General features: G+C 32.4%; 1 protein-coding gene and 1 long non-coding RNA gene across 2 annotated transcripts; both read left to right on the top strand.

Annotated features, from left to right (window-relative positions):
• The first annotated feature begins 1,831 nt into the window (after nt 1-1,831).
• LOC145617629 (uncharacterized) lies at nt 1,832-5,586 on the top strand. Its single transcript, XR_014107767.1, has 3 exons — nt 1,832-2,062; nt 2,392-2,520; nt 5,408-5,586. It is a non-coding gene; the product is annotated as an uncharacterized LOC145617629 (long non-coding RNA).
• A 6,387-nt stretch (nt 5,587-11,973) lies between these two features.
• LOC145624295 (uncharacterized) lies at nt 11,974-18,982 on the top strand. Its single transcript, XM_081677292.1, has 5 exons — nt 11,974-13,161; nt 14,585-15,042; nt 15,504-16,119; nt 16,333-16,793; nt 17,986-18,982. The coding sequence occupies exons 1-5, from the start codon at nt 12,129-12,131 to the stop codon at nt 18,664-18,666; spliced, it is 3,249 nt and encodes a 1,082-aa protein (XP_081533418.1). The 5' UTR covers nt 11,974-12,128; the 3' UTR covers nt 18,667-18,982.
• Nucleotides 18,983-22,635: the final 3,653 nt, after the last annotated feature.

Below are 22,635 nucleotides of genomic sequence, written 5' to 3'. Positions count from 1 at the left end.
AAATATGACCCAAAAATTCTCCTTTAACATGTACTGTCAGTGGTAAAGAATTAAATCCTCTCCGTCAAGAATACTTGGTTGTAATTGAGCACATAATTCTCAATAGTTTTAGGAACTTGGGCTATGAATGTATTATTTTTTGACATTTTCCTTGCATTGTATGATGAAAAAGCTTGATACCCTTGTAATTTGATAAGTGATTAGTACAATGAGTGATTTTTTTGATAAGAAAATGAATCTGGTTCTTTGAAGAGCAATGTAATTTCCTGTTTTCATTTTCTTTTCCTTTATATTTCTTTGTTTTTTAAATCCAGGATTCTTATTAGTTCTTAATATTTGTATTTCATTATAGGGCTTTTGTGTCTTAGCTTGTATTATAACCCAATAACCCCATACTAATCACTAATCAGATAACTATTGTTGAACCTTGTTAAAAATTTTGGAGTACACGAAGGTTTTATTTTTTAAAAATTTGATATACTTGTTTTATCTTGGTGAATTTCTTTTTTTTTTGGTATTTTATTGAAAATTTTTTGTTAGAGAGAGTTAAATTATCAATTTCAAATCAGAATACTGAACTGCATCTCTGCCTTTCTCAAAGAGTAGATCAATTGAAAAGGTGAGATGCATGCTTCTAAGTAAAATTCATATCTTTATCTCTCTTTGAATCAATTTATAGAACTTGACCCAAAATTGTAATCTATGTCGTCCCTCTTAGTGCCGATCGATAATATTAAGGTACATGCTTTCTCTTTGAATCAATTAATAGATCTTGGTTTAATTTAATGTTTTATTTTTCAATAATCTCACATATTATGTTTAGATATGGGTTAGCTTCATGAGTAATTGAGATTTTAGGGTTTCTGTTATGTTTCATTTTATGCTTTTGGTTTAATTTAATTCAGAAAATTAGGCTTTTGTTTCATTTTTTGAATGAGCATGATTGCATTGTTTTTCGTCTCACAATTCCATCACAATTCGCATTGATTTTTGTAGGACTTATTGTGAGTGCTGACTTCATTTGGCTCGTTCTCCTTCGTTAGAGAAGCTTTTTAGGTGATTTTTTTTTTTGAATTTGGGTGTTTTTCTGTCTACTTTCTTACTGTAAAATTTCATTATTTTTGGAGTTTATTTGCTATTAAACTGGGCTGTTTCTTTCGGACTGGTTTGTTTCTCTGTTTTGTTCGAATTGGTTTATTCTTGTTGTTGGGTGGGATTTTAATAGAGTTATTCTGTAATTTCTCTAGGGATTTCCTCTTTGATTTAGGGTATATTTGAGGGTGTTTGAAAATATTATTGCACTCTTTTATTCCCGTGTTGCCTATGTTTTTGTTGCCTATAGAATTAAAGCAGGAATACTTTAGGATTGCTGCTCATATTAGTGCTTTTCACTACTAATCAATTCTTGTTTATTTTTTTCTCTAAGGTAATTGCCTAACATCTTTAAAAGGACTCAAGCATCGTCTTGCTCCCGTTATGATTTGCTTATCTTTTCTTTTTATTTGTGCAACTCTGTCGTCATCAAGTTGAATTTGAAACTTTGTTAACTCCAGAGTTCTTCTGTACATAATATCCTTGTCTGCTTTTGATCTATATGCTAAAACATATGAAAAATGCAAGATATGTTAATGAGTTTGTTGTAGATTATGAGGGTTGTATATTTAATTAGATTATGGATTATTTTGTTGACATTTTGTTCAATGCAGGAACTTGACTTTCATTTAACAACCTCTATTTTTTGCCTTGAATTGTGATTCTGTGCTAAATAACACTTCAATTATGGATGTCAGTCAAGAGGTGATTATGGAAATCACTGGAATGGAGGCTATTACGGAGGACACATATGTGATGGTGGTTACGGATACGTACCACACCCCCATGACCCAAGAATGTATGCAGCAGCAGCAGCAGATTACAGAGCCTACCATGTGTACGGCAATCAGCAACAAGTAAGCTGATGACAAAGACACGAAAAGAAGAAGTAGCGCACATGAGGAGAAGCCTCAAGATTATCGATAAGCTTATCTTTATATGTTTGCTGGAAGTATTATCGATAAACTTAGTAAGAAAAATTACCTTCCTGTTAGTAATTGCTTTGTCAGTATTGTTTAAATATTTGATTCATAAACAGTAGATATTTTAAGGTTTTTTCATTCATGTATACAATGTATTATTATGTTTTATTGTGCTTCTATTTTTATGTCTTATGAAAATTTAGCATTTTGTTCTACATTTGAAGCACGATTATGATCACTTTTGAGTTGTTTAATAGCCTCTTTTCAATAATTTTTTTATTTTGTTTTATTGTTTTTGGTTCCATATGTATTATGATTGTTTAGGTAAAAGTCAACATTCTTTGATATTTTTCTCTTATGTAAATTGTATCTCTAGCTCAGGTGGCCTCTCACACTATTTGCCATGTTCTTGACACGGATATGTGGCCAAACATTCATCGTCGAAAGAAATACCTTTAAGAAGCTTAAGGTGTAGTCATTGGCTGTACCACGCTACAGGATACATGTAAGTTTTTTTTACCACTTTACAGATTACATGTCAGTTTTATGTATTTTACTAGAAATGGAAGTTCTAACACCCCCTACAAAATTTTTATGTTGAAAATGTAAAAGTATTTGACTTTTCCTATGCTTGCTAGCTTATAGTATCTTTTGCAATGGCAACGAGATGCTATTAACAAGTTGATCAAATAAGCTGCTATCAAATGGATAAAAATTCAGATCAACTTGCTTTTTCCATTATGAGACATGATTATAACTAGATTGAATCTTGGTTTTCTGAAATCTTTGTGGCTTTTTTCTAAAGTCATAATGAGACATGATATCTTTATGAACCATGAGCAATCTCAAACTTGCTTAAGAATCATGATATCTTTGTTAATTGGTAATTTTTGTTTTCCGCATTATAATCATTAGAAGCTGGTTTGAGTTGTGTCCTTTTATAGACATTTGGTTGTTTTGCTCTATGGTTGTACATGTTATTGTATACCAAAACTCTTATAATTTCATGGCTCATATTGATGTTTCTACTCATTCATTAGAAGCTGGTTTGAGCTGTGTTAGTTTATAATCATTTGCTTGCTATTCTCTATGGTTGTAAACATTATTGTGGACCAAAACTCTTATAATTTCATAACAGAATTCAGATATGAAGTTCAGAACTGAAAATCATATTTGAAATCAGAGCTGACACTACAAAAAAAAAAAATCAATATAGCATCAACTAAAATTTGTTGCTATTCACCAAAAATCCGTTGCCAACTCTATTTAGCAACGGGTTGGAAACAAAAATTTGTTGTTGCTAAAAGGCTTGTTGCCATGGGATTTTGGAAACCAGTTGCAAAGCAATTTTGTTGCAATATTGCATCATTTAAATATAGTTTCCATGATTGTTGCTTTTTTTGGTGCATTCGTTGCCAACTTTGGCAACAGATTACCATTGGTTGTTGCTAAAATTAGCAACAAATTATTAATGTTAGTTCCTAAAATAGCAACAAATTATTAAAGTTGGTTCATAAAAATAGCTACAAATCATTAATATTGGTTGCTATCAACACTACGAGACAAAAACCCAATCCCTATTAGCAATTCGGTTCAACCCGATCTCGGCCTTTACCAATCTGAAATCTCACTCAGGTTAGGTCAACTCGGCTCGACTTTGCACGTAAGGCTCTTTGAATCCCCAGTCTCAAGAATCGCATTTGGTAGGAGTCGAACTTGCAACCTCAAAGTCAGATGGTGAATCTCTTACCAACTATACCAAGTACTATTTGTTTACTTCTATGCATATAATTTATAATAAGTGAACAAAATATTAGAGACAAAATTAAAAAATTTGTCTCCAAATTAGGGACAAAATAAAAAATCCGTCTCTAAATTAGAGACGAAATTGAAATTTGTCTCTATTTGATGTCATTTTAGCAACAAATAATTTTATACATTATAGCAAAAAGTGGCTTACATATAAATTAACAACAATGTGTAACACAACTCGTTTCCAATGGCAACAAACAAAATAATGCGTTATCAATTAGCAACAATAATTTAGAAGACTTGTTTCTAATGGAAACAATTCAAAAATTCATTGTATTTGTTTGTTTCTAAATCAATACAAATAAAATATTTGTTGTCATAGTTTGTTACTATTTGGCAACAAGAGAAAAATATGATGCCGTCTAGTAACAACTAGTAAGACAATTTGTTTTAAAAAGCAACAAATCAAAAACATGTAGCCATTGTTTATTAAAAACTAAAGCATAAAATGTCGCTTTTAATTAGGCAATGAAAAAATTTAGATTTGTTGCTATTTAGCAACATTTTAAAAATCTGTTTCCAAACTTAGTTGCTAAAAAGCTTTTATTTTTGTAGTGTGAAATTCAAAATGCTTGTGTGTGTGTGAATTTCAAAGCTTGTGTGTGTGTATAAGCGTCGATTATCCTTTTTATTAGCTTTGTTATTGTTTATCTTTACTTATATACTTTTGTGGAGGCTAGCTTGTGTTATACTTGTTACACATGCATATGTATTTTAAATATCATTGTCAAACTTGTTCTAAATTTGGATATGTGGAATTGTTTATATCTTGAAACTTTTATTGAGCTGCATAATTAATTTTTCAAGTAAATTATGCTTGTTATGTCGAGGTACATGCTAATTGACATTTGAATTGAGTCTCTATGATATGTATTATGTGCTAATGTCATGTTTGTTTGGTTTTTATTTTTTATTTTTTTTATTTTTTTTATTTTTCCTTACTGCATCATGAGATCAGATTTTGAGACACACATATGATATGTGTAGCATGCTTTCTTTTTTGATTCAGTACATGCTAATTCTAGAACTGAAATCAGAACTGAAATTCAAATCTTAATTCAGTTCTGGATTTCAGTTTGATTTCAGCTCTGAACATCAAAAATGAATTCTAGAACTGAAATCAAAACTGAAATTCAGATCTGAAGTTCAGTACTGGAAATCAGACTTGAAATCGCAACTTCAATCCTAAAATGCTTGTGTGTGTGTGTGAAATTCAAAGCTTGTGTGTGTGTGTGTGTGTGTGTGAAAGTCAGAGCTTGTGTGTGTGAAACTCCATACTAATGCTACCAGGGCACTGACCATGCAGCTTAAACTTAAGGTAGAAATAACAGTGAGACAGTAGACAGGCATAGGTTTTTTTGTTCATTAACAGTGAGACCTTTTGATGAAATAACAGTGAGACAGTAGACAGTAGACGTCCACTAAGAACTCTTGATGAAAGACCTTTTGGCTTTTTTTGTTCATTTATATTTTTATGTTTAACTCACAATTCTATGTTTAAATACAACATGTTGAATCTTGAGTCTATATTGTGTAATGTACTAATTTATACTTTGTATTTTTTTTTTTTAATTTTGAAGATTGGAAAAGGCAATGTAGGTGCAACAAAAGAATAGGCCGGGACACTTGAGCATCAACAAGCGACTATATCGATCAATGTGGCCATCATCTATCTATTTTGGTTTTTAGTCTTATATTAGTGATGTATTGATTTAGGGACAAGCTACATACTATAATATGCGACTTTTTTTTTTTTTTTTTTTTTTTTTTTTTTTAATGATTGTACTGTGTTGATGTTTTCTTTTCTAAATTTGGTAATTAACTACGTACTCTTTTTATTGTTGATTAATTATTGTTTTTTTTAATCTAGTTATATAGAATATTTGTTTATTTTTATTTTAATGTTATTAATTTAATTTATGATAAATTTAAATAATTATAATGTATGTATGATGATAATAATTTGATAAAAGAAAAAAAAAAGCTTAAAAAATAAATCTAGACGCTTTTTAATGTCTACATAATTGCACATTTTCAAATTTCAAAGACTTTCCCGCCATACCATAGGCTGACATGAATAAACGCAAGACAACAAAAAACGTCGCTAAATTTGATTATGTGGACAGGAAAAAGTGTCGCTAAAAAACTACATACATTTGGGATAATGCGCGAAATACGTAATTTTGTGTCCCTGAAAAATTTTCGACTCACGGATTTGCGACGCTTTTTTGCAGCGTCGAGAAATAATTTTTCGACGCTTTTTAGCGTCGAAAAAAGGCTTAAAAAGCGTCCAAAAAACACGCTTTTTGTAGTAGTGGTTACCGTGCGTGGTAACCGGAGCCCAAAACCGGTTACGCACAGTAACCGGTTTTGGGCTCCGGTTACCACGGTTGCCTAAAATATAAAAAAAAACACCACCTTCACGCCGACCAGGGAAGGTGGAGGGTTGTCATAGAGGGTGGTGTGGTGGGTCGTCGGTCAAAAGGGGTTATGATCGCCAGTTGGAAGGGGTTGTGGGTTGCCGAAAGGATGAAGGGATGGTGAACTAGTAAGGGTATGATTGTCCATTCACACTAAATGTTGGCGGTGGTGATCATTTTTGTTGGCGGTGTTTAGCAATCCAATCCAAAAAATTTTGCCCATTTCTCGGGCCGGGCCAGGTCGGGCCAAGTTTCGGCCCAAAAAACATGTGCCCAAACCCGCCCAAACTAGTAGGGCCATGGCCTTTCAGGTCAATTTTGGGCCGGGCCAAAAAATCAACTAAAAATGCAAAAAATCCATTTCCCAAACCCGTTCAAATTTTTTTTAAATCGGGCTGGGCCCGTCCCAACCCGATTTCGGGCCGGAAAATTATGCCAAAACCCGCCAAAATCGGGCTGGGCTCAGTGTGATAAGCTCTACATGAGAGTAATGAAAGAGGGGAAAACACAGTAGGAGACTAATGTTTTTATACCTAATTGTAATACAAATACAAGAAGCAGCGTCATGGTGATTTTTTTTTTTTTTTTTTTTTTTTGTATTATTGGAGTATAATAGAAATTGCGGTATTACTTGGGTGTTTGCTTTGTTTTTTGCCGTAGTTTGTTTTTATTTCTGTTTTATTAGTTTGTGTTGTTGATGTGTGCTTTCTTTGGGGCTTGCCCCACTTTCTCACCAAAAGAAAAAATTTAAAAAAAAAAAAAAATTATTAACTTTGACTTTAATTGTTTTTTACTATGTACGTTATGCCCTTAAACAAATAGAACTAGAGAAGAAACGTCTTTAATAATGTACGAGTGTTGTATGAAGCCAATCATTTAGTCATTAGTTCGATCATTAAATTACATACTTCTCGCTTTAAGAAAATGCTTTTCACTAGATTCCTTCAAAAAAAAAAAAAAAAAAAAAAAAGGTTTTCACTAGATGATGCCAAACCTACCTAGATGAAAAGCTTATGGAATTAAACCTCAGTTAAGATTTGGCTCTTTTTTTTTGTAAAGTCATGCCATCCTTTAGCTATTTAAATATTCTTTGCCACACCAACAATTATTGAATATTACTTCCCGATGCTCACGTTTCTTAAATTTTACTTCTTTTAGTCCTTTTTTTTTCTTTTTTCTTTTTATTTTTTATTCCATGTCATGTCATACTTCTACTTTTGTTGTATCAATAGGCATATATATTTTTGAACTTAATTGCATGGTCGAGGTTTATATTATATAGTGCTTTAATAAAAAAAAATTGTCAGTTGGGTTGATCCCATAAGACTTCAAAACAAGCAGATCCAAAAAAAAAAAAAAAAAAAAAAAATGAAAAAGAAAAAAAACACAGAGAGGGCAAATAATTAACAATGTCAAATTGCTTATTTCACATTAAATATTATCGATCACTTGTATATCTGAGTGTAAAGTTACCATACTTCATGATGAATGACAAACTTGAATGAACAAATTAGGAAGAAACTTAAAACAATGTTTAAGGGAAGGAAAGAGCATGAAAGTGTTACGTTGCTACAATTTGTTTAATAAATAAGGCAAAATAAAAGGTTAAAACAAGAAACTACAGTATTTGCCTAAGTGGTTAGAGGAAGGATAACTTATGAGGATCAGGGTATGAGTAGGAGGTTTAGAGGCTAGCTATTAATTGGGTGATTGGTCTAAAATAAAAAAAATAACGTGGTATTATTATTAATGTATTAATTAGTTTGAGTTTAATGATCAATCAAATCTAATTTAATAAACTATGATGATCAAATGAGACTAATATATGTACCTGATTGTATTAGCTGATTTGACTAACTGATTGTATAAAAGTATTGGTAACTAACTGTTAATAATTATTAGCTATTTTAGTGTATTTAATAGCCAAAAAGCTAATTGTTCAATAAGCTCATTTTAAAAATCTCTTAAAATAAGCTTTTTGAGTCCAACACCTTTTAATAAGCTATTTGCCAAACACTCAAATCAAGTTTATTAAATAGTCAAACCTCAATTAAGGCACAATAAGCTAAAATCTCCCAAAAAACTCTTTACCAAACAAGGCTAAAAGCTAATCAACACGATGGCTTGGTGATCTATGTGGGATTCTACAAACATACTAGTATTAGTATTGTATAATAGTTAGATTTTGATTAATATCGCTTTTATAATTTTATTGCACCCATAAATTTAATCTATGGCTTGATCGGTTGCCTGTGTGGTGGCGGCGGCGGCAGTCATCGTTGCCGTTGTGGTGGCAAATGAAGGCAAGTGTAGAGTAGTTACTCCACCCTGCGACTTGTCTTCAACAAAAGGGTATACTACGTTTGCCAAACACATTTTTATTCTTCTACAAATCTAGCATGAAAACATCATAAAATCCCACATTAAAAAAAAAAAAAAAAAAAAAAAAAAAAAAAAAAAAAAAAAAGTGAAAATTTCTTCAACTATACGTATTTGTGGCTTTTTTTTTTTTTTTTTTTTTAATGTCCCACATGGGGTCATTCAACATTCATCATCTTTTAATAATATTCTTTGCTGCAATTATAGTAATGGAATAATGGTTCAACATCATTTTTTATGTTTTTGCTTTAATGTACTTTACAAACCGTCAAACTAAAGATCTATGGAGTATAGTACAGTTTACAGTTTTACACCTTAATTTTTATTTTATTTTTTAATGAACAGTTTTACACCTTAATTTTTTTTTTTTGAGTTCAACCCGATTCACCCTTTGGGCTAATTCGGATTCGAGGATCAGTTGTGGGTAGTTAGGTTCCAATCCCCTCCCAATTGTTGTTGCGGGGGATCGAACACAAGTCCTTCCTATCAACTATCAAGTGTAGTCCCAATCACCACTACACCAACAGCTAATTGGTAATTTTACACCTTAATAAATCGTGAATGTTCCCTTTAGTTTTACATGTAGCAACAAGTAATACTTTAGAGCTAGTGAAAGATTTTATGAAATATGTCTCAAAATTTCAATTAGGTTGTGAGTTGCTTGATAACATTTGTAACACTCCCACATTTCATGAGCTCAGAGTTGTTACCACATGTATATTTAGGATCAACATATGAAAATAGGATAGTACACTAGGGTGCACCATGCACGGTGCACCCAGAAGGCGGAAAGAACATACGGTTGTTTGATAAGAACATACCGTGTTTGACAAAGAAAATACTTATGTTTGACAAAGAATATACTCATATATGTTTGATAATATGTTCTTTTATACTTATATTCTTTAACATATGTTGATTAAACATGCTTTGTGGATTTCAATAATATAAAGTTCGTTCTTTGAATTTGGCTCGTATGTTTTTTGAGGTAATGAGTGACGCACATAATTCTTTTATACTTATGCTCTTTAACATACGTTCTTTGATTTAGGCACATCATTGTGAGAGTACATTTTTCTAAATTCATTTCACATAGAAGAGCGCCAATATCAACAATAACTGTTCCAAATCAATTTCTGTGGGCATTATATCATGTTCCAAATCAATTTTTAGTAAAAAATATTAAAAGAGATAAAAGAATGGCATGTTTTGTGCTTACAAAGAAATGCATAAAAAAAAGCCAAAACTTAATTGAGGTTTATAAACTTTTCATCTAGGTAGGTTTGGCATCATCTAGTGAAAATCATTACAAAGAGGGGAAATTGTACAGTACCATATATGTGTATAAAATTTGTAATCTAATGAACTAATATTTAATGACCTAATGGCTAAAGGATTTATGGTAGTCATCCTTAAAATGACTAGTGCTATACTCAATTTTAATTGAATTATTTTTTATTTAGTTTTTGTTTGTCAAACTTAATTAAAAATCATTTTGCGAAATGGCCTAAATTCAGTTGATTTCAATTTGTACTGCCCACTAAACAAATTGAGAAATTTAATTAATTTTGCCACGATAAATTTACATAAATTGGTGGTAAATCTTAATCATTACTTTTTCGGCAAATACAAGTTTATCTGCTAGATAAACGAGTTTTTGTTAATCTGGTGGCATTTCTATAAATATATTGAGAAAACGTGGTCATTTATTCAGTAATTATGGTGAGTTGTCCAATTATTCTTTGCAACTTGCATTATTAACTGTTTGGTGAGGAAATTACACATATACACCTCAACTAGTATAAAAGATGCATGTACCCGGCCCCTCTACCAGTATTTGAAAAGACGATTATCTAGGGAAGTAATTGGGCACGACTCTTGCTTTTTTGTTTGTAAAAAAACTTACATAGCTAAACATTACTGAAAAAAATTAGTTGCAGTAGGAGGTTTCATAGTCACACCTTCCAGGTCTGAAATATTATAAACCATAGACATAGTCATTAACTCATTACATATTTACATCCAAGTTAGAATCTTAATCATTATGACTTTACGAGTGTAATGACCGATATCATCGTTTAGTTGATTGCTTAGAGTTTCCCTTTCGATTTTATCGGTGGATCTTAAAATTGATTATCATCATCTGCTTTTGTAACTTTTTAAAGTTTAAATATAAAGTTTAAAGGGAAATTTGTCAAAAATAACACCACCTTTGGCCGGTCTTCCCGTAATAGCACCACCTTTTGATTATTCCAGAATAACACCACCTTTCACATGTATTTGCCAAAAATGAAACAAAAAACCGGTAACCTATTTTACAGGTAACCCTGGGACACGTGTTCTAGTTTGATTGGTTAACTTATTTATTTTTATTTTTAATTTTGAAAAAACTTAAAAAAAAAACAAAAAAATTAAAAAAAAAAAATTAAATCCCTTCCCACATTCCCAGCCCTCTGCCCACCGACGTCCACCATCCCCACCAGCCCCATCCACCTTCCCCGTTTCCGATTTCGAGCTCCTCCCTTCCCCGTTCGCGATTTCAGCCCCCACCTCTCCTCCCCGTAGCAGATTCAATCCCCCCTCCCTTCATCGTCCCCAATTTCGAGCCCTTCCCCTTTACAAAACCAACATTTTCGAGGAAGGAGATAGGCGGTAGGGGCCGGAAATTGGGAAGGGAAAGGGAGGGGGTATCAAAAATGGAGAAGGGATGGGTAGGGGCATCGAAAATTGGGAAGGGAAGGGGGCTAGAAACGATGACGGGAAAGCGGTGGTGGGTTGTTTAAGGACGGGGAATGGGTGGAGGGAGGGGGAAGGCCGGGGAGGTCGATCGGCGGCGAGGATGGGGAGGGGGAAGGGCGGCGGCAAGGATGGGGAAGGGGAAGGGCGGCGGCAAGGATTGGGGAAGGGGAAGGGGAAGGGCGGCGACGAGGGTGGGTAGGGGGTGGGGGCTGGGCAGCGGGGGCTAGGTGGTGGTTTTTTTTTTTTTTTTATTTTATTATTTTAACTTTGTTATTTAATTAATTAGGTTTTTTTTAAAAAAAAATTATATAAAAAAATTGACCAATGACATTGTGACACGTGTCACAGGTAACCTGTAAAATAGGTTATCAACCGGTTTTGTTTCATTTTTGGCAAATACATGTGAAAGGTGGTGTTATTCTGGAATAATCAAAAGGTGGTGCTATTACGGGAAGACCGGCCAAAGGTGGTGTTATTTTTGACAAATTTCCCAAGTTTAAATATCTCCAAAAAAAAAAAAAATCTTAATCATTACGATCCCTTGAAAAAACAAATCTTACTCATTATGTGAGAAAATGAGGAAGTAAGGTATCTAGCTAGGAGAACAAATAAAGATGGGAAGGTGAAACCAATTTAATAAGGAAGTCAATTAAAACTGACATTGTATTTTTAGTTGCTCTTACAAAATATTTTTCGAACAAAAAAAAAAAAAAAAAAAAAAAAAAAAGAAAAACTGTTGTTTCACTTGAGCAATAAAAAACAAATGGGAGACACGGGAAACTTAAGAAAGAGGGACGTGATGGATGATAAGCTTCACGATGCTGCCACGGATGGCAACCTGGTAAGCTTCGTGGAGGAAGCACGACACAATGAAATAGAAAGTGGCAGAAGTGAAGAGTATTTTCTGAGTCAAACGGAAGGTATGAAATCAAATATCCTTCACTTAGCAATCCGATGTGGGCAAAATGAATTCATAGAAAAAGTTTTAAAGGGCGGGGAGTTATTGCCAAGAGCTGTAACTGATCAGCTGATTCAGCAGCAGGACTATTACGAGGAAACCCCTCTTCATGATGCGGTAAGGTTGAGAAACACCGAGTTTTTCAAGTTGCTCTTTGAATACCAACAGGGGCAGCAGGAGGCTACGGTGTTGACGCCGGTGGGTATGGCCTTGAGTATGAAGAACATATTCGGCAACACACCCTTGCACCTTGCGCTTATCCAAGGCAAGAATGAGATAGCTACATTATTAGTGAAGCACTATCCTGACCTCGCTCACGGTGTAAAAAATAATGACGGAAACACCCCACTTCATGTTGCCGCTGAGAAGGGCAACACCGAGTTTTTCAAGTTGCTCTTTGGATACCAAGAGGGGCAGCAGGAGGCTACAGTGATGACGCCAGTGGGTATCAACGCCAGCTTGAGTATGCAGAACGATCAAGGAAACACACCCTTGCACATTGCGCTTATCAATGGCAAGGATGAGATAGCTTCATTGTTGGTGAAACACTGTCCAGACCTCACCCGCGCTAGGAAAAACAATCCCGGAAACACCCCTCTTCATGTTGCCGCAGAGGTAGGCAACACCGAGTGTTTCAAGCTGCTCCTTGAATATGATCTTAAGCAAGCAGAGGTCACAAATAAAGATGGCAACACGCCGTTACATGTTGCATTTCTCAACTTAAGGGATGACATTGCAACATTGTTGCTCGAACGACGTCCTGAACTGGTTCGTGTAATCAACAACATGAAGGAGACGCCTCTTCATCTTGCAGTCGAACAATACCGACAAATTATTAGTAAGTTTTTTTTTTTTTTTTTTTTTTTTTTTTTTTTTTTTTTTTTTTTTTTTGAGAACCATTAGTAAGTAACTAAGTAATCTTAAATAGTTAAATTAGAGAATACTTTTGCAATGATTATACTTCCTAATAAATTGGTAGTCATTATAATCATTAAACTACAAAGTTATATAAAATACTATGTACTTAATGATGACTATTAATATATTTGACTTATTAATTAATGATTTGAAATAACTTTTGCACTGCAAATAGATTAATAAAATATCTATAATCAACCCACCTACATATTTAATTTACACTATAACACACGATTTGTTTTCCTTTTTTTACACTAATGATGACCATTATTATTAGTTTAGCGTGGTAACGCTATAACAGAGGTTTTTCAGTGCGGCAAGCCACATGGTGTGGCAGGGATTACTTGTAAGGTGTTACTTGTATTATAGGGTTACTGGTTTTGTTAGGGGTTACTTATATGGGTGTTACTGGATTTATTGGTTTTGGTCAAGGGTTACTTGTAGGGTGTTACTGGTTTTGTGAGGGGTGATTTGTAGGTATTACTTGTATCATGAGGTTACTTGTACAGGTGTTACCGGTTTTGGTCAAGGGGTTACTTGTAGGGTGTTACTGGTTTTTTCAGGGGTTACTCACTTACTTGTGGGTGTTACTTGTATTATTCTGGGGTTACTTATAGGGTGTTACTGATTTGGTATGGGGTTTTGGAGTAACCCCAGCCGCACCATGTGGCCAGCCGCATACGAAAATTTGTAAATCTATAATATATATAGGTCGACAATCCCTAAGATGAATGGTTCTTAAATTTTTTTTTCAAAACTTAGTTTGGTCATTATTATACATCCATTTGATCAACAATTTGTATTTGCCTCAACCTCCATAGAAAATACTTGATTGTTGGGTAACTAATATGAGTTAATGATTTAATATAGAAGAAGATGATTGTCAAATTGTATTTTTTTTAAGTTTATGTTTGCAGTCTACGAATATGTTTTATACTTTATCATAGTGTTTGAAAATGAAGGATTTAAGATTTGGAATTATTTTGCATGGTAGCTACAATTTTATAATAGTCATTAAAAGTCATCCCTAAATAACAAGTAAAATTATATCACCTTACACTTGAACATCATTAATTAATTTATTATGACGCAGAGTGAGGATTACTTGTCTACATATGTAATTACACAAAACCAATATTAATAAAATTTTCAATTTGAAATTTAACTTGTTCATAATTAAGGTAATGCACAATTCATTTCATGTTAATAATCAAACAACCAAGTACTATGTATGCTTCAATAATTTTTCGAAAGAGTCGATGTATGTTTATCTTATTTATAGTAGATGATCTAGGAAATGATGTAGATTATTTTCTGATTTATATAATTTGTTGAATCATTAGAATTACCACTCAAGGAGAGAGAAGCAGTCGGCTCAACGTATCTTGGCATGATAAAATTAATGATAGTGAAGGAGAATTCTGTGGCATGTTGGCAAGATGCAACAGGAGCGACTCCTTTACATAGGGCAGCATCAATCACCTCGACCTACACTCTACAGATCATTGGATTCATGCTTGATCATTGTCCACAATTGGTGGAAATGCGTGATAATTCAGGCAAGACCATATTGCACCTTTTGAAAACGATTCCGAGCTACGAAGAAGCCAAAGCCTTGCTCGGTAAGGGACTACTTGGCCTCATAAATCATCAAGATAAACAAGGAAACACGCCATTACATTGGGCTGCAATGAATTTGAACTATAATATGGCGCGAGCTCTATTGAATTCCTTTACCGAACGAAGTATTATAAACAATGATGGAATCACCGCTGATGCTTTGATTCAAGAACAATTTAAAGTAAGAACTAAGAATTTTCATTGCCTTGTTTATGTGAATGATTTGGTATCCTTTTATTTCGGTTTAACATTATTAGCAATAATTGGTTGTCATTTTATTTTTTGGATATTGATTTTTTTTTTTTTTTTTTTTGGTAATATATTATTTGGCTAATTATTTGGAAAAATTAAAACTAATAATTTCATCTTTCTTTCGTCTGTTAAAAACAATCCTACCTTTTAATGATCTCATCTTTTACCTTTTATCTTCATTTTCAAATTAATTAGGTCGTGGACGAGTTTATAAAGTTGGTAACCGGTTACGTTTAAATAGGTAGCATGCCATATGTTAGCTCTGATGAATTGAATGATTAGTGTATTACTGATTGCAAAGCAAAAATACCAAGAGGCCATGAAAATTGCAATCAAAATGCATTACCGAGGAGGTTTTATATTGCTGATGACTCGTATGTAATCTTGCAGGTGATCATGGAGAAAAAACAAATGACAATGGAGGTATGTGAAGCTACAGAAAGGGCGGATGTAACCTTTTTAAAAGAAAGACTGCATCAATTTGGAATGATTTTTCTATTCCCGCGAGATTCCAACAGGATGAACATCCTTCATAAATTAATGCAGTTAAACGGCGGAATGACTACGTTACATGCTGATTTTGTTGATTTCATCAAACAAGTTCTTGAAAGGTTTCCAGAACTAATCTGTCAAGTAGACCTCAATGGAGACACTCCGCTTCATACCCTTGTGCAAAATCCTCCTGACACTATGATTCCAATTGCTACTGAGTTCAATTATCGAGTGTTGCCATTGTCAAAATTATCCCTTGTGCTGGAATTATTAGATCTATTTAGGCCGTATTTTAATAGAGCTCAAGAAGAGGCTAGAGTGAAAGGAGGCCGTTATGACCCGCCATGGTTGGTGCAAAACGCGGTAGGCAATACACCCATCCACGAAGCACTCAGAGTAAATCATGGCAAGAAAGTGGTGAGAACATTGATAAAGATGGATATTGCAGTTACTGCTAAATTGACGAACAATCTCAATGAAACACCTCTTCATCTCTTCGCTGGACGTCCTGAGAGTAAGTCACAAAAGCTTTGTTTTGTTCCCTTGAAAACCGATAGATGAAGTTACGAACTTCTGAAATATTCACTAGAAAAGGGTTTTTTTTTTTTTTTTTTTTTTTTTTTTTTTTTTTTTTTGGAATATGATTAAAAATACATACTAGTAGTTGTTATTGAACAACTTGTGTTATTTTGATTGTAATCATAACTTAATTATCTTACTTGATTAGCCGCGCAACCACTATATGAAGATGACATTAATACATTGAAGGAAGCAAATACGGATGCGGCTTGCACATTTGACAGGAATGGTCTGACACCTCTCTTAAGGGCGGCTCGGAATTATAATTTGGTTATAATTTTAGCATTGCTTAAGCAATCCCCTGAAGCAACATTTATGGCCGATGAAAAATATGGCAAAACACTCTTTCACCTGTTAATAAATCGTCCTTCATACTCCACTCAGAACCTTCTTAAAGGAGAGCCAAAATTAAAAAGATTACTTGCCTATAAAGATTATGAGGGAAACACGCCATTGCATTCGGCAATTCAAGGTGGACGCTTTGAGCATGCAATTAATTTTCTTAACGATATGGAGCCTCAAGAGATGAAAACACATCTCGAAAAAAAGAATGATGCTGGTATAACTCCTGGCGAATTAATAAGTTCTGCGACAGAGATTCCTATTGAAGTAAGTTAGTTATTACTCGTTTTAATAAATCTCTACTTCAACTTTTTATTCATAATTAATTTTTTACATTCAATAGAAAAATTACGTAGAAATAATTGAATTAACTTCCTGTTACACCAAAAATAGTAAATCCAGTTTCTTTTTCATTGTTTTTTATTTTTTAGATGACTTTTGAGTGGCCACAATAAAATTGTTACCATTGTATAAGAGCAAATCACAACTGTTTATTTCTTTAGATTAATGTGAACCATCGATGAAAATGACTATTGGTTTTATTTTTGAAAGTTGTTGACAAAAGAAATCCCCATGTTATATCCCATTATCATTCCATTTCAATTCGGTTTAAATAAACTAATTTTCTTGCTAGTTTGGCAGAAGTATATCTGCGTATGTCATCTTTTTTTTTTTTTTTTTTTTTTTGAACGGTGTCATCTTCTTTTTCAACTAGTGTTAATTCTCTTTTTTTTAAGCTTTCGTGCAGTAAAATTGTTTCACCACATGATTAAATTGTCGATGTGATTTTTTTTCCTTTTAAACTCATTAATTTGTATGTTTGATGCAATTGTTTAAATTAGTGTAGAAACTTAGTAACACGAGCCTTTGAGGTTTTGATTGCCTAGACATTATTCTGCTTTGCCTTCCGCATGCTCACCATCTGTGACTTTTTCTATCAAAATAGAAGATTATTGTACATTAGTTTAAGGTACATACCCAAAAGATAAAGGTAAAGATTAGAAAGTTACACATATAACATACATCAGTTTTAGGAAAAAAAATAAAATTATAAAACAAAACTAATATAGTTTTTAGTTTCACTACATGTACCTTATGTGATTTCACTGCAAGGATAGTTCTCTCCATAAACATAGTTGAATTTTTATTTATTTATTTATTTATTTTGATGCAATAAACATAGTTGAATTGTGAACTTATATACCACGTATATATACCCAAAGAGTATAAAACGAGATAGTTTGTACAGGGTAAAGAGCAAATTGTTGCAATTAAATAGAACAAAAGGAAGTACGAGTACATTTAATTTTATCTAATTAATATAGCATATGCCATGCCATCATGTACATTGGATTATATTGTATATTTGTATGTGCTATAATCACATTTTATTTTTTTTTGTACTTTCTTCATACACGCGAGTATAAAGAATAACTCAGTTCCTTTCCTTTTGATGCAGTTGGATGGATTTTTAAATGAACATTATGAATTTATAGGTTATCGAAGTGTGTATGGTGTTGCTGCTTCTGATATGGATAAATATGTGAACACAATTGGAGTAATAGCGGCACTTTTGATAACAATAACATTTACAGCAGCATTCACAGTTCCCGGCGGAGCAGTTCAAGACGGTACAGATGAAAAAGCTAAAGGGACTCCAATTCTTGTAAATGGCATAACATTCCAAGCTTTTATGTTCTTTGACATATTGACAATGTGCCTATCAACAATGGTCTTATATTGTGTTCTTTGGATCCTGGCTGCTGGAAATAAGCACAAGTCGGTGATATTAATGGATTCCAGCATCTTATTGCTATCAATATCATTCTACACAACTCTTTTGACTTTCATGGCAGCAGTGTATGCTACAACCATTCATGTTAAACCTTGGATAGCTATCTACACTTTGGTAGTATGCCCTTTACTAATGATACTCATGCGCAAACATATCATCGTCAATTGTGTAGGACAAGCTGGACCGTTGTCTTTTTATTATTGGACAATTTTGTCTTTTTATTGGAATAAAGTTGATCAGAAGTTTAGGTCAATATATAAGTTCATCAATAATAAGGTTTTGTCGTTCGATAGGCTTGGGCTTATCAAGTGCTCGTCGACAAAAACCCCTGAAGAAGAAGAGTAATAATGAGGGGCAGTTTGACAGAGTTAAAGATTGGCATGACGTAGCTACAGGAATGTCCGAAGAAAGGTCTGTTCTTGTGAAAGACGCTGCCTCCTAAGCTCAGCTACTCAATGCTAGTGATGACAAGAAAGGTGGAATTTTATTTTTAAGAGAGAGATTTTATTTTTATCTAAATGATTACGTACTTTTGTGTAGTGAAATTGGTTGAAATTGATAAAGTTATACTCCGTATATGTGTGGGAACTATTTAATATGGCTGCTGATTTGTTTGAAACAATATCATCTTCATTTTGTTTGATTAAAAAAATTTACGTCACCTTTATACCGCGGCATTATTGTTTATAAAGATCATTCTCCATTGTTAATTAATACAGTACTAATAGCTAAACATTATATTGCCTCTTTGTTGTTTCAAACAAAAATAAATAAATTATATTGCCTCTTTGTTATGATGCATTTTATAAAAAGTTATTCCAAAACTATTACTACTTGTTATTTATGTAACCCTTTTAATCTGTTAAAACTCAAGAAATATTGGAGAAAATGGCTTAGCTTTGTATTGATAAACACAACAATATATATTACACAATATTGACCTCGTTTGCCTTAAACTCCTAAAAGATATATTTACAAATATAAACATACAATAAGATATTAACCAACGACTTCTAATCTAACCACCTTTAATTTTTTGTTTTTTGTTTTTTTTTTTTTTGTTTTTTTCTCTATAATAATTAGGGTTCTGATTTTTTTTAATTAATATTTTTAAGTAATTAGCTGCTTAGCTTTACCTTCTTAAAATAAAGAGATTTGGTTTCTTTAATCATATAAAGTGGTGGTAATAACCTTAACCTTTTCCAAGTTTGAAGCCAAGTAATATACGTTTAGCTTAAATAATAAGAAGTACTTCTCCATGCATAACACGATTTGAAATAAGGGAAAATAAAAGGGTATGAAGTACTTTATACTTCGTAATTAGTATCATCAGTAAGATTTAAAAATCAATCTATTCTAATTTTATAAACATGAAATCATCGAATGAGACTACTCATAAGAGCTAACATGATGGTGGACTATTCAGGATTTTACATAGAGATTATAGGATAAAGGGATATACTATATTATAGTTTTACTTTGACCAATACTGTGGGTGATAATTGCACGCATGAAATTAATGTATGGCGTTGGTGGTAGTTTTGGTGTGATGGTGGTGGCTGGTGGTGGTGGTGGGAAAAAAGGTAAGTGTAGTGTAGCCTAGCTTGCGACGACTTGTCTCCAATGCTTTAAGACTTTGACAAGATTCCAACATCTCAATCGATTATACCATCAAATCCAACAGTTGTTCCCTTCTCCAAGCATTCCGCCTAGTAAAAGGACCTATTTTGATATTTTATATACAACATCTATCCATTACATATAATATGCATCATTTACTAAAAACGACTTCTACATATTATATGTAACGAATGCTTTATTTATGTTTTTTTATTAAGTTGTTATGTCCTCTTTTCTTATCATATCACATGGATCTCTATTTTTTTCTCTCTGTGCAATAATACTCATAGAAATTTTTTTACCACATACTTCATGTCAAAGTAAACAATTGTGATATAAATCTAAGGCGACAAAACATTAGGCCTACATATCAAAATAAGTTACGCGATGAGTTGAAATGAAATATTTTGTGAGCTTGTTAGTGCTCAAATTTCTGATCATCCTTGTTAGATTGCCGAACACATTTCAATTTTACTTAAAATTTATTCCAAAGTGCATAAATTTCATAAAATGGAACTTCTAACAAAGTGAAAATTATCTACAACCTCACATACTTTTAGCTTTATCCCTTTATATAATGTCCCACATTTACACATGTTGCAGGGTTATTGAACATTAATCATGTTTTAATATTCTTTGCTGCACTTATAGTTATGGAATGGTCAAACATTATTATTAAGTTTTTGTTTTAGTGTACTTTACAAACCATCAAACTAAAGATTGACGGAGTATAGTTTACAACTTTATCATGTCTTCATCATGTCCCTTCAAATATCAATAAGTCAGTAATACGTTGTTTAGTATTTTAGCGATAAAATTTCTCAAAAATCTCAATTAGGTTGGCTCATGCTCTATAGCATTTGTAACATTCCCAACTAGTGCACATTATTTTTGGGTTATTAAAGTTTAATATATAATTTGTTTATTCTGATTATGGATTATGTGGGACTAGATATTTTTAATCCCTTAATTTATTTATTTATTTTTTTTTTTTTTTTTGTTGTTTAGAGAGCCACAAGGGCGGGGTGAGAATCGATCCCAGATCGAATCTCCTGAAATCGGAAGGGAAGCTTTAACCACTTGAGCTGTCTCTTACTCTCTTCTTGATATTTGTTGTGCATGGCTTTTAATGTAAGCATTAAGCTTAAATACTTTAAATTACGTGTCATTATAAATAAAATCCCACACAATGTTAATTATATTATGTTGAAATGAAAATTCTGAACAAGAATCACATGACATGGAATAAAATAAAAAAGGAGTAAAGTACTAAAGTGCAAGAATATGGAATAAAATAAAAAAGGAGTAAAGTACTAAAGTGCAAGAATGAAGTAAAATTTAAGAAACATAATAAGCATCGTGTGTAGTTTATTCAATAATTGTTTTTAGGGTAACGAATATTAAAAGAGCTAATATAAAAGGATGACATGACATGTGCTACAATACAAAACTTCACTAAGGTTTGGTTCCATAAACTTTCATCTTAGTATGTTTTGCTTTTGCATCATCTAGAGAAAAGCATATTTTAAAGCGAAAATTAAAAACAAAGGGAAATTTACCATACGTGATGAATACACATTGTAATGGAATGACGAACTAATTGACGTTCACCAAAATAAACAAAGATTAAAAAAAAATAATAATGAATAAATGATTGGCTTCATGTACCACTCCCATTTGCGTGCCTACATTATTACACTTATTAGTTATTTTAACAATATTATATTTGTTTTCTTTTAAATGCATCACTTTAAATAGTACACTATATATAATTAATCAGGTTAATTGTTAAAAGTTTTACTCTCTCTGTTGTTGTATAATTGACGCTGCGCATAATGTTTTTCATAATTATATATTAACTATGACAATTTTTATTTAGTAGCTTGACAAATCAATTTTTTTCCATGGTCAAGCTAGAAAGCCGGGTTCTTTCACCAATCCATCGGAAATTTATTATTAAATAGTTATTAATATAAATTTTGATACATCAACTTTTTTTAACTTATATTTATGTATTTGATCAAACTAGTGCATTGACATATGTGAGTGGGTTGACTGTGTCAATTATTATACTATTGTTTGGTCAAAAAAATTATATTACATTCACTCCATAATAAATTAATAATGGACTTGATTTGCACTTTTTACACTATTCATGTACTAGCTTTGATCATAGACTTTTGCTAATGTGTAATAGATAAAAACTTATTATGCATCATTGAAATCATGTCAAATAAGTATTAAACAAATTAAATTGGTGCGTCAATCAACACACTTGTTTAAATCCAATTTATTCTAATTTCTTACTATATGAAATTAAGAAATTTAATCAATTACCAAGAAAATTTCACATATAATTGGAATAGGTTAAACATATATGTACTCTAAGGGCTATTTACAGTACAGTTTAATTTTCCTTTTAGATATTTTTTGACAAGATCATTTTTTTTTTAGGAAACATTTTTCAGTTTTACTCAAAGTTACTAATTAATTAAAGAATTTTTTGTTACAAGCTACCTAATAAAACATAAAATTTGTGAGAAACTACCTAAAAAATTGTTGTATGAAACTATACTACCTAAAAAATTGTTGTAATAAGAAAAGCTAATTGTTCCTAAAAAAAAAAGCTAAAATGTTGTAAGATTTTACCTTTGGTCGAATTTTTCAGCATTGACCCACCTCAAAACACTCCCA

The sequence above is a fragment of the Chenopodium album genome, chromosome 3, assembly GCF_948465745.1.
Source record: "Chenopodium album chromosome 3, dcCheAlbu1.1, whole genome shotgun sequence".
NCBI classification, from domain to species: domain Eukaryota; kingdom Viridiplantae; phylum Streptophyta; class Magnoliopsida; order Caryophyllales; family Amaranthaceae; genus Chenopodium; species Chenopodium album.
This window is presented reverse-complemented; position numbering and strand designations above follow the sequence as displayed.

Bases quoted from the DNA above. Each gene is read 5' to 3' on its own strand.
- LOC145624295 (XM_081677292.1), top strand. From the start codon at position 12,129: ATGGGAGACACGGGAAACTTAAGAAAGAGGGACGTGATGGATGATAAG. The intron at 15,043-15,503 runs GTAAGAACTAAG...GTAATCTTGCAG, and splicing joins TGATTCAAGAACAATTTAAA to GTGATCATGGAGAAAAAACA. The intron at 16,120-16,332 runs GTAAGTCACAAA...TTACTTGATTAG, and splicing joins CTTCGCTGGACGTCCTGAGA to CCGCGCAACCACTATATGAA.